This window comes from Salmo trutta, chromosome 22, assembly GCF_901001165.1.
Source record: "Salmo trutta chromosome 22, fSalTru1.1, whole genome shotgun sequence".
Taxonomy (NCBI): Eukaryota; Metazoa; Chordata; class Actinopteri; order Salmoniformes; family Salmonidae; genus Salmo; species Salmo trutta.
In genome coordinates this window covers 33,428,871-33,441,433 of record NC_042978.1, presented here as the reverse complement: position 1 = coordinate 33,441,433, position 12,563 = coordinate 33,428,871, and the positions used below count along the sequence as shown (strand labels likewise).

The 12,563-nt window shown below is 45.5% G+C and overlaps 1 protein-coding gene across 1 annotated transcript; it reads right to left on the bottom strand.

Moving 5' to 3' along the window:
* Positions 1-642: 642 nt before the first annotated feature.
* On the bottom strand, positions 643-12,407 carry taf4b (TAF4B RNA polymerase II, TATA box binding protein (TBP)-associated factor). The gene is made up of 15 exons (XM_029707775.1): positions 11,320-12,407; positions 10,933-11,066; positions 10,666-10,767; positions 10,321-10,488; positions 9,922-10,044; positions 7,460-7,549; positions 7,143-7,343; positions 6,232-6,367; positions 6,032-6,116; positions 5,637-5,806; positions 4,604-4,734; positions 3,524-3,649; positions 3,174-3,230; positions 1,947-2,054; positions 643-1,298 (listed from the first exon to the last, which is right to left on the bottom strand). The coding sequence occupies exons 1-15, from the start codon at positions 11,948-11,950 to the stop codon at positions 1,152-1,154; spliced, it is 2,409 nt and encodes an 802-aa protein (XP_029563635.1). The 5' UTR covers positions 11,951-12,407; the 3' UTR covers positions 643-1,151.
* Positions 12,408-12,563: the final 156 nt, after the last annotated feature.

The following is a 12,563-nucleotide window of genomic DNA, read 5'->3' as shown; positions in this document are numbered from 1 at the left end:
ACACTAAAGTGCCTTTGTCTTTCTGGATTTGACAAGCTGTCAGAGGAGGGAGGGGCTTGTCTTTGATCTGAGACAGGAACAGGAAGCAGTGGGACATATGAGCTTGTTAACATTGCCGACGGTGCTCAATAATTCAGCAATCACCCAATCAACCAGTAATCACATTAATTAAAAATACTCCCTAACCATTTGCTATAACTGGCACAGTTATATGAAACAGTCTAAGTAGCTAACCTCCACATTAAGGGTCATCATTCATTTCTACTATCAGATCCTTCTTTAACTGGCACACGGTCAGTTTGCCTAGCTTAGTGTTAAGTTAGAGGTCAGCAGTCTTTTCAGCTGAAACAATTCTGATCCATTTCATTCTTTCCACCCTCTGGATGTCAGCCAAAAGGTAGTTCTGTGCCTAAAAGCTCCTCTCTTCTGTATTCAAAGATAGCGGAATAATGAACCTCAAACACATCCACAATTCTGATACACATTTCCACACACGCCCCGAAGGATCACTATTTTTCCCTCCAAGTGACAACCTAAAAAAGGTATCAATTATGAAGCATAACATTTTCATGAAAATGTGTGAGTAATGTGGAAATAAAGAATCCCTGATAGACTGTAAAAGTACACAGTACGACACTCAACTAGGGTTTGCTATTAACTTATTTTAAATTGTCACAGGTTTACAATCATCAGGTCAACCATGTAAACATCAGAGTAAGGAATGGCTGTCACAGACGTCTGTCTGATATTATTAGCATGAAACTGAAAAACAAGGAAGAGTCAATGACCTTACCACAGAACACTCTGAATCACACTAAGGGCAGAGGGTCACTGCTTTAGGCTGTAACACAGAGCTGACTTCTACTGTTCTGACGTCTTCTCTCACACACAGTTGCCCTTCTCAAAAAGTGCAATATAAAAATGTTTGGTCCTTCCTACAATCTTTTCTCTCTCAGCATGTATCAGCAGAATTCAGTTACATTGCTGACTGTGCTACAAATTGTTAGAAAATAAAATGCATTAGAAAAATATCAACAAAATAAAAAATATCAAAATAAATATAATATACAACATCTGAAAGAGTGGTAAGGCACACAGAATCTGGCACAAACAGTGGTGGAAGAGACTGATAGTTGTGTGTGTGTGAGATACTATCTGAGCAGGCCCTTGTAGAGAGTGAGAGAGTGTCGTAGAGGAGGGTCCTGTTCCAGACAGAAGAGTAGGTCCCTCAGAGAGACCCCAGTCACTCTCTGAACCCCAGCCCTCTGTAGTACTGACATAATGCCACCTGGCCCTACCTGAGAGAAAGAGAGAAAGATGAACGGCCCAACAGATAAAGCTTTCATCCTAAACTTTTCAACATTACCATTATGCCAAACAGCTTCCCTTCTCCCCCCTCCGTTTCTCTTTCACATTCTGGCACACAGAGGCGATGCCTTAGAGAGCAGAAAGGAAGGCCCTGTAGCGCTACAAAGGAAAGGGAGAGGAGGCAGGAGAGGAAAGCTCCTCAGGCTGCAGGGTCCTCTGGGTAACGCAGTTCAAAGGCAGCGGTTAATGTGTTCAGTTTACAGAGCTTCATCTCTAAACCCATCGCCTGCAGGGGCAGGGAATTAAATAAACTCAGTTCAATTAGACACTCTTTAACCTAAACTCACAGTCCTGCGCATATCTGCTCCTTCGCGTCACAGGTCTAGTCTCCCCTGAATGTTGTTTCTTATCAGTGACACTAACACAGTTGTTCCTCATATAGGCATCCCCTACTCACCTGGTAGATCCCCTGCCCACCTGATTTCAAAGATTGAAAATCTGCCACAGATACCATGAAAACACTGTTAACCAAGAACCTCCATCCACTCTCTCAGTATAATAATACACACACACACACACACACACACACACACACACACACACACACACACACACACACACACACACACAGTACATACCTGGTTTCCATTGGAGTCCAGTGGTCTCTTCCTGCGAGGTCCGATGGCAGCCAGGGCAGTGAGGTTGGCTTCTCTGTGCTGCAGCTGAGCCTGCTCCAACTGCTGGAGCTACAGAGAGAAGGGGGGGGGGCTGTTATAAAACACTCTAAAACTTGCCCCCCCCCAACTCATCATCCATCTTTGTATATTTGAGTTAGCTATGTAGTGCTAATCTAAAAATGTGCACCCCTTGGGGTCCCAAGACAGAGTTAAAGAAATGCTGCTCTATAGGATGGGAAGTTGAATGCTCATAAAGGAGTAACTGGAACACTGAAGCTGGGGTAATTTCCATTAAACGATATACAGTGAGATATACAGTAAGCCAATAAAGAATCACACCAGCCAAATCTCAACCAATTAATTAATAATGTTGTCAAGGTCACATAGAGACAACCTCACACACACTGTAGGTGTTCTAATTTGATTCCGCTTTGTGCCTGCCGCAGGCCTCAACTCCAGCCCCAGAAACAGGCTCCATTAAAATTAGCTCCAATTACAGCTGTACCTTCTCTGGGGCTTGGATGTGTGCGAGTGTGCTGGTGTGTGTGTGCGTTGGTGTGTAGGGTGAGTCTGAACACCCACACAGGCTGGGTATGCAAATGAAACGATTTTGTTGATTTCTGCTGTTGCTGTGGAGAGACCTCTGGGAACATTGTTGCCGTGAGCGATCCACCAACGGAGAGAAAACAACCTCAAAGTCTCTCCTCCCTCTTTATTACCAGTACCCTACCGCTGGCTCTGTCTCATCTAGCTACAGCCTCAGCCCCTACAACCCCCTCAGCCAAACATCACACACAATCTGATTTACTAAATGAACAATTAGTCTAAGAAATAGCAGGCATTATAGAATTCCCAAACATTACTAATAAAAAGTAGATATTAGGTTAGAAGTGGTAAAACTTTGGGAAAATGCTCCACCACTGTGCTATAACTTTGAAGAGGAGAAAGAATCTAAAAATGAAGCTCACTTAGCAGCTACCAGTAAAAGCACAGAGCCTTAATGAGCTGATGTGTGTGTGTGTGTGTGTGTGTGTGTGTGTGTGTGTGTGTGTGTGTTCTACTCGTCCTTCCCTGGGGACAACGCTTCCCTCGAACTGTTTGGAAATGACAGTCTGATTGAATAGTTAAAGCTGACGTGACGCAAATTCAAGTAAAGCATGCGCACACACAATGACATAACACACAAACCTCTTTGGCCCGTTGTTTCAGTAGTTGCTGGTCTGGGTCATCAGTGTTACAGCGACTCTGTGAAGCAGAAAAGAAACAGACAGATGTTGACCGAGGCAGCAGGGTTCTACAATGGTTCATCTAGACCAGACAACTTAAGTCAGCATGAGTAACCATGTCCTCAGCACACTATAATCATAGTCAATATTTGTTTTTAATTCCAAGAACTTAATACACAGTAGCTAATATGAATAATATAGCACCCATCACTCGCACTCATTCACGCCAAAATGCTAAATACTCAAAATCATGTCTGATTAGCTTCTTGACCCCTTGTCAAAACTGAAACCCCATTACTCTGCAACATGTACCCTGGCAACGCGGAGCAATGTCTCCCTCTCCTCGTCGTCTCTCCTCTGCTTCTCCAGACGTTCCAGCTCTTCCAGGAAGTGGAGCTGGGATCGCACGTCACTGGTCTGAACGTGACTGTAGTCCTCCTACACAGAGACCATGAGGATTCTAGAAGAACTGTAGTACTAGTTGTGAAACGGTGTTACAGTTGTGGTATGTGTATTATGAGGGCATCATGCTGGTAATAATGTTCTAGTGCAGGGTTTCTAAACTCCTGGAGAGCTACTGGGTGGGCAGGGTTTTACTCCGGCCCTTCACTAACATACCTGATTCACCTAATCACGGTCCAGCAGAGAGAATATTCCAATCGGTGTGTCACTGCTGGGCTGGAACAAAAGCCTGTACTCCAAGTAGCTCTCCAGAAGCGGAGTTGGAGACCCCTGTTGTCTTGCTTGTGTATAATATAGTGATGCCAGGGTAGGGCTGTTGTAGTGTGTATAATATAGTGATGCCAGGGTAGGGCTGTTGTAGTGTGTATAATATAGTGATGCCAGGGTAGGGCTGTTGTAGTGTGTATAATATAGTGATGCCAGAGTAGGGCTGTTGTAGTGTGTATAATATAGTGATGCCAGAGTAGGGCTGTTGTAGTGTGTATAATATAGTGATGCCAGGGTAGGGCTGTTGTAGTGTGTATAATATAGTGATGCCAGGGTAGGGCTGTTGTAGTGTGTATAATATAGTGATGCCAGGGTAGGGCTGTTGTAGTGTGTATAATATAGTGATGCCAGGGTAGGGCTGTTGTGTGTATAATATAGTGATGCCAGGGTAGGGCTGTTGTAGTGTGTGTATAATATAGTGATGCCAGGGTAGGGCTGTTGTAGTGTGTATAATATAGTGATGCCAGGGTAGGGCTGTTGTAGTGTGTATAATATAGTGATGCCAGGGTAGGGCTGTTGTAGTGTGTATAATATAGTGATGCCAGAGTAGGGCTGTTGTAGTGTGTATAATATAGTGATGCCAGGGTAGGGCTGTTGTAGTGTGTATAATATAGTGATGCCAGAGTAGGGCTGTTGTAGTGTGTGTATAATAGGGTAGGACACCTTGAGGGCCATCTTGCGATGCTGTGCCACCACTGTGACTTTCTCCAGCAGGTCTCTGAGACGCTCCTGTGTGGCGTGAGACACCAGACTGACCACGTCTGAACCCACCTCGGACACTCCAAACTTCTCACCTGAGAGAGAGAGCGATGGAGAGAGAAGGCGAGAGAGTCCAGGTGGCCATTTGATTAATTGTTCAGCAGTCTTATGGCTTGGGGGTAGAAGCTGTTAATGAACCTTTTGGACCTAGACCTGGTGCTCCGGTCCCGCTTGCTGTGCAGTAGCAGAAAGAACAGTCTATGACTTGAGACTTCCTCTGACACCACCTAGTATGTAGGTCCTGTGTGGCAGGAAGCTTGGCCTCAGTGATATACTGGGCCATACGCACTACCCTCTGTTACACCTTACGGTCATATAAACCTTTAATTCTGAACATTTTGACATCGCCACTATTCCACACTAATTCCATTCTTATTTCTCCTACAATTCTGAAACACAGAGGCGAGAGGGAGAGATAAATTGTTTTCTCTATCCGAGGTTAAGAAAGGTCAATTTCTAGTCAACATTGCTCCCTGCAGGTGACCAGAAGCATAACGCATATCTAAAGCACAGAAGGAGTGCTGAAGTTGTACATCTTTACTGGTTACCAGTGTGGAGGATGTGTGTGAGCAGTGGAGAAGGATTGTGGTTACCGGTTTGGAGGATGTGTGTGCGCAGTAGAGGTGGATTGTGGGTACCGGTTTGGAGGATGTGTGTGAGCAGTGGAGAAGGATTGTGGGTACCGGTTTGGAGGATGTGTGTGCGCAGTAGAGGTGGATTGTGGGTACCGGTTTGGAGGATGTGTGTGCGCAGTAGAGAAGGATTGTGGGTACCGGTTTGGAGGATGTGTGTGCGCAGTAGAGGTGGATTGTGGGTACCGGTGTAGAGGATGCGTGTGAGCAGTAGAGGATTGTGGGAAAAGAGAGGGATTGTGTGTAGAGGATGTGTGTGAGTAGCAGCGAGGTGGATTGTAGGTAGAGAGAAGGATTGTGGGTACCAGTGTGGAGGATGTGTGTGAGCAGCGGGGCTGGGGATAGGAAGGGTTTGTCCTGACAGGATCGTTCCACAGAGCCCACGAGCCCAGAGTTGGTTGCTAGGATACGGGCATTCTCCTCACTCACGTTGACCCCAGCCATGGAGGCCACATCGTTGATGTCATCCTCCTCCCTGAGGTAAGCAAATAAACAGAGTTAACAGAAAAAAATCTACCTCAGACAAACAAGATACCTCGGGTCTGGCTTACATTTACATTTTAGTCATTTAGCAGATGCTCTTATCCAGAGCGACTTACAGTAGAGTGAATTAGCGTTCAGTGAATAGCTATGCAATATTTGGACCCTCCATACATTCTGGTGCAGTACAACAGGCTCTGGTCACAAATGTATGTGTTACCTGAAAGAACCAACACTATCTTTGAAGGGGTGTCTCTGGGCTGGAGGCGGCGGGACCAGGAAAGGAGTTCGCCTGACAACAGCACCTAAGGGGACAACAAGGGAGATGAGAACACATAGTAGTGAGGAGAAAAAGGTTGACGTGTAAGGTGTGGTTGACCTGTGTGTGTGTGTGAGACTGTAAGGTGAGTGTGGTTCTACCTGTGTTGTAGTGCTGTCCTGACTGTATGACCATAGGTTTGGCCAGGCTCCTGTTCTGAACAGACAGGTATGTACGGGCCGGGGCGGGGTTTGTCACAGCAGGCTTATACGCCACACCTCTAGGCTGCTGGATCACCTGTGGTGGGGCAAACACACCTCAGACTGAGCTTCTGGAACACAATTACAAAAACCATTCACAGACCACACCATCTGGACATGGATCTGATCTCCTCAGTGAGTGAAGAATAATGCTGAGTGTGATACTCCTAAAACTCCAAACAAAACACAACTACATCCACTCATACAGAGCTGTTCGTCACACTGTTAATTACGTAATCAACATTACAGAAAATCTGAATAAATATTGTGATTGCTCTGCACATCATGAGTTTTCCCTCTGAAGGTGAGAGCTGTGTGTCTCTGTCTGCAGACGGAAGTCTGTCTGTGTGCAGAGGAGAACTGATGAAAATCCTCATTTTGGGAGCAGTAGCTGTAACCTAGTTAGTCCTCAGCCTAGGCTCTAACGGAATTAGGCCTAACCTCAGGGCTCCGTGTGTTAGGAGAGAGAGAATGAAGACAAAGTGCAGAGAAGAACTTTGAGAAGTGAGCTGCCTGCTACACAACAGGCACTCTACATCTATATGACACTTTAACTGGATGACTATGTAAACCTCAGGTACATTATACAGGGTTGGAGTCACCAAGCCCAGAACTTTTGAATGGATATAGACCGGAGAATATAGGAGCCCTGACCTGGGTCATGCTTGGCGTTTGTGTGATAGGTATATGGGTGATCAGAAGGATAGGCATGATTGGCATTTGTGTTGAATAAAAGGGTTAACTTATATCCTGACGGAAACCTCTGCCTGATGCTTGGGTGAAAGGGGGTAATCATTGAGAGTGTGGCTTACTAGCTGGGTGGATTTGATTGACTGGCCACTAGCAGCGCTAAGGTGGGCAGGCCTAGAGTTGGTGGAGAGGAGGGCAGGAGTGCGGCCTGCAGTGGGGGCCGGGGCCTTGGAGGCGGTTGGAGCCTGTGGTCTGGGTTGGTCAACCTCCTGGATGAAGAGCTGTGGGTTGGGGGTGAGCTGCCGCACAGCTGGGAGACTTTTCTGGAGATAGAGAGAGAGGTAGAGAGATGAATAAGGAAGAACATGCCCAGTTTGTGACAAGCTGGTTTGAACGAGTCTGTGGTCTGAATGTGTTGGTGTTTCTCTGATCACATCACCTTGAGAAAGGGTACCAGGTAGGGCTGGGGAGAAGACTTGAGCTCACGGTAGAGTTGGTCAGTGAACTCCTCAGGTTCAAGTCTCCCATCCTGGGGGACAAAAGACAGAGACAGGAAAAAGTGTGTATGAGAAAGCATTCGAACGTGTGATTATTTAGGTAGTGTGAGCATGTGAGTGTGCCTGGTTACCAACCCGGTTAAACCCCCATTAAATATCATATTTGTACATTCACACTTCAGGATTAACAAACGGACCATATTACATTTTAAGTACACAATGCTGAGCTGTTACCCAATAAGTGTTTCAAATTTCACTTCTATTTTTCTTTACTCTATAATCCTGAGCCACAGGTTTGACTTGCTACAAAAACATTTTCTTCACAGGAAGGCCACGGCACACTTTACTTTCTCATTATTGGAAGGCATGGTTTATGTATTTTAATCTTACTCTATAATGTTACAGTATATCCTCCTGAGACCCAGTAAGTCATTTTTATAATGGACATTCGTTTTTGGTCCGTATCTCTAAGCCCACTGAGTTAGGTCCTGTTGTACCTTTGAGAGGACATTTTGGGCTTTTCAATGAGATCACGTTTGGGGTTGTCACCTTAATCCTTTTTTATTTCTGGTTCTTCAAAATGGCTACCATCACAATTAGCACATTTTATGGTAAGTGTGTGGTTGTAATTATAATTGTGAGTTTGATATTCAAATTGTTTCTAATAGGTAAATACAGTGCATTTGATAAGTATTCAGACACCTTCCCTTTTTCCACATTTTGTTACGTTAAAACCTTATTCTAAAATGGATTAAATAAATGTTTTCCCTCATCAATCTACACACAATACCCCATAATGAAAAAGCAAAAACATATATGTAAATGTATACTTAAAAATAAAATACCATAAGTATTCAGACCCTTTGCTGAGACTAGAAATTGAGCTCAAGTGCATCCTGTTTCCATTGATCATCCTTGATATTTTTCTACCACTTGACTGGAGTGCACCTGTGGTAAATTCAATTGATTGGACATCATTTAGAAAGGCACACACCAGTCTATATAAAAAGGTCTCACAATTGACAGTGCATGTCAGCGCAAAAACCAAGCCATGAGGTTGAAGGAATTGTCCTTAGCGCGCCAAGACAGGATTGTGTCAAGGCACAGATCTGTGGAAGGGTACCAAAACATTTCTGTAGCATTGAAGGTTGCCAAGAACACAGTTGCCTCCATCATTCTTAAATGGAAAAAGTTTGGAACCACCAAGACTCTTCCCAGAGCTTGCCGCCCGGCCAAACTGAGAAATTGGGGGAGAAGGGCCTTGGTCAGGGAGGTGAGCTAGAACCTGAGGATCACTCTGAAAGAGCTTCAGAGTTTCTTTTGTAGAGATGGGAGAACCTTCCAGAAGGACAACCGTAACTGCAACACTCTACCAATCAGGCATTTATGGTAGTGGTCGAACGGAAGCCACTCCTCAGTAAAAGGCACATGACAGCCCGCTTGGAGTTTGCGAAAAGGCACCTAAAGGACTCAGACCATGAGAAACAAAATTCTCTAGTCTGACGAAACCAAGATTGAACTCTTTGGCCTCAATGCTAAGTGTCACGTCTGGAGGAAACCTGCCACCATCCCTACAGTGAAGCATGGTGGTGGCAGCATCATGCTGTGGGGATGTTTTTCAGCGGCAGGGACTGGGAGACTAGTCAGAATCGAGGGAAAGATGAACGGAGCAAAGTACAGAGAGATCCTTGATGAAAACCTGCTACAGAGTGCTCAGGACCTCAGACTGGGGTGAAGGTTCACCTTCCAACAGGACAACGACCCTAAGCACACAGTCAAGACAACACAGGAGTGGCTTCTCTGAATTAAATAAGAACTTGTTAATAAATATCCTCTGTAGTAATCAGGATGTGCGCAAAGATATGGTTAATTGACCACAAAAATCAACATTTTTCAACCTGTGGTTTGAATTGAAGAGGGCAGTCCGTAAGCGCAGACTGAAGGATATCAGGGATCTGGAAAGACTACGTATGGAGGAGTGGTCTAAGAGCACACCCAATGTGTTCTTTAACCTCATTAAAACATTATAGAAAAAGGATAAACGCTGTTATCCTCGCAAATTATTTAAGGAGTGGCAATTTTAACATTCGTTTTATACATTTTACTTAAACAAAATCGCTTTCTGACAAATTGTATTATAAAATAATTGAATTTTCCAAAAAATGTGAGCATACACTACCGTTCAAAAGTTTACAACATTAACAATGACTACACTGTATTTCTGATCAATTTGATGTTATTTTGATGGACAAAAAAACATCTTTTTTTTCAAAAACAAGGACATTTCTAAGTGACCCCAAACTTTTGAATGGTAGTGTACATTATAGCTCGGGATTTGTATTATTTATTTTATACAGTGTGTGTGTGTGTGTGTGTGTGTGTGTGTGTGTGTGTGAGAGAGTACCAGCAGGCTCTTGACGAGTTCTCGGACGTTCTTGGCCATGTCAGCAGAATGGGTTCCACTAGAGGCCAGCTTGATCAGCGTCACCAGGAAGTTCTTACACTTCTTCACATTCTCCAGGACCTCCTGAACAGAGAGCATAATGGGACATGTCAGAGGTCACACTGCGCAACAGAAAGACATACTAACCTTGCGTGTATCCAGGTAAGTGAAACGTGCCAATAGAAATGCAATGAATAGAGCTGACCAAATTCCCCATCTACCTGGCAGACAATCATTTCAATTTATTACACTATACATTTCTATTTGAACTTTCTGTAGCATTACAACCTAATGAACATGACCCAGAGATAATATGCTAAACAATAGCTTTAGCCAATCCCAGTCAGCAGTCTGACTCACAGGTGTGATGGTGGGGGGTGTGGCCCTGGGGGTGTTGGTGGGTTTGGTTGGGATGATGCGAGGACCAGGGCCAGGAGAACGGGTGACTGTGACAGGAGCCACTGGGCGGATCATAGGCCTGGGGATCTGGATCTGACCTGCAGGAGGGGTCGGAGTGGCCCCTACCACCTGGTGTGAAGCAGAGCAAAACACGCATGCAGACAGAAAATGGTAACTGAAAAGTCATAGTAGTAATATCCAATGTTACCCCAATAAATTAACCACACTTTATCCACCAATCAAACCATACCTGTAGTTAAATCATACACTAAACCAGACCTTGACCATTGGTTGAGACCAGCGTACCTTAACCAAGGGTGTACTCTGTGCTATGGTCACATGGGGGCTAGGAGGCACTCTGATCACACCTGGATTCTCAGCTTTTCTCACGACAGTCGCTGCAGACACCTTTAATGACATAACAGCTGGATCTGTATTCACAGTAAGGCGGAACTCCAGTGCACACACACACGTTACAGCCCTAACACACACACATTCATCTTCCAGGTAGGTACATAGTATGAGATCAGACACCTGTACAGTTTATCAAACACACACACACCCCACACACACCTGTGTGGTTAGTGGCCTAGGGCTAGGAGAGGTCCCAGTGCCAGGAGTTCTGGCTGCGAGGCCCTGGGCTGCAGCCAAAGCTTGTTGGGACACCAGCATCAGTTGGCCACTGTCACTACGGATGAGCACCATGCCTGTCGAAAGAACATCACATTAAAAAGGGGCACTTCACTGCACCATACCAGTGTCTATGTTAAAAAGTTCCCCTTAAGACGACCTCGACACACTTTGCCAACTAATCTTTCATTGATTCATTGTGTCCTCTCTCCTCCTCAAAATGCATTGGAGAAGGTTCAAGGGGAGGGACCTTGGAACTTCTCCAATAAGGTTTGAGAAGATGAGAGCGGTTGTGAGGAATTGAGGAAAGATGCCTGGTCAGGCACTCACCTGGCGGGATTTGAAAGTTGGCTGGAAGCTGGACAGACGTGGTCTGTGGGGGTCTGATCGATGCAGCTGGTTGCTGAAAAGTTGTTGGTCTTGGTATGGCTATCACTGCAGCCTTCCCCGGTGCCTGGGTCGCGGTGGCAACTCGAGTCACCGCTGGTCCCAAAGGAGAGCTCATGGTCACCGTTGGAGAGCTCACTCTCGGTCCCGCAAAGACCGGAGAAATGGGTCTCGGTCCCGTGGTTATCATGACCACCGTTGGAGGCAGGTTGCTCACGACTGACTTTATGGTTGTGGATGAAGTAACCGGTTGAGCGCTTGCCTGGACAGGTGCGACAGCCACGGTGGCGGTAGTAGGTGCAACATGCACCACGGACAACGGAAGCTGGGTGGCACTGGATCCATTATTTGCGTTCTGTGGCTGGGTTTCGGGAGGGTCGGGGTCTTTCGTTGTACCTTTCGAAATGAAGGCGGGTATTGCAGGGCAACTGGCAGGTGTCCGGTCTTTGACTGTCGCTCCCACCTGCACAATAGTGTCCGAGATATTCGCAGTTCCACTTCCACCGTTTGCCGGGGAGGCACTTTTCTCTGCCTGATTTTGAGTTTCATTTGCGGAGTTTTCGGTGGTTGCCATGATTTTGAAATCTAAATTGAAACATACAATAACTTAGTTTGCAATATCTCTCAGATGACCTCACCATAGCAATCCTTTGGTAGTTGATTTTTGTCGCTAGCTAGCGGGCTACTGACTAGCACCACCAATAAACAGCAAGTGGAACAGGTCTAGTGAATTGTTGGAAATGCCAGTCTAAAAAAATCACAGAAAAACATGACAAATAGCAGGTTTTACATTAGTCGTGTTCATTCATTCTTCAGACCCACGCGCCCAGCAAGTGACCATGAGTTTGTAGCCACGTGGAGCGTGCATGCTGAGTCTGCGCCACGCTCTGAAAGCGCGAGGGATTCCGTTATACTGTGCTCTCATTGGCTGGTTTACGCGATGACGCAGAAATATGAGCCACCTGCACGCGATACCGGTCTTTCCCGGAGAATAAATGCTGCCTGGAAGCCAAGCATCCCCAAAGCTGAACACTTGAGAACCATATTCAATTTCACATCAGTTCTGGAAATACTGTGTAAACCCATTATTTGCACACAAACGTTAGGCTACAGTACATTTACCAGATGCTCTTATCCAGAACAATTAGGGTTAAGTGCCTTGCTTTCGGTTACTGGCCCAGTACAAA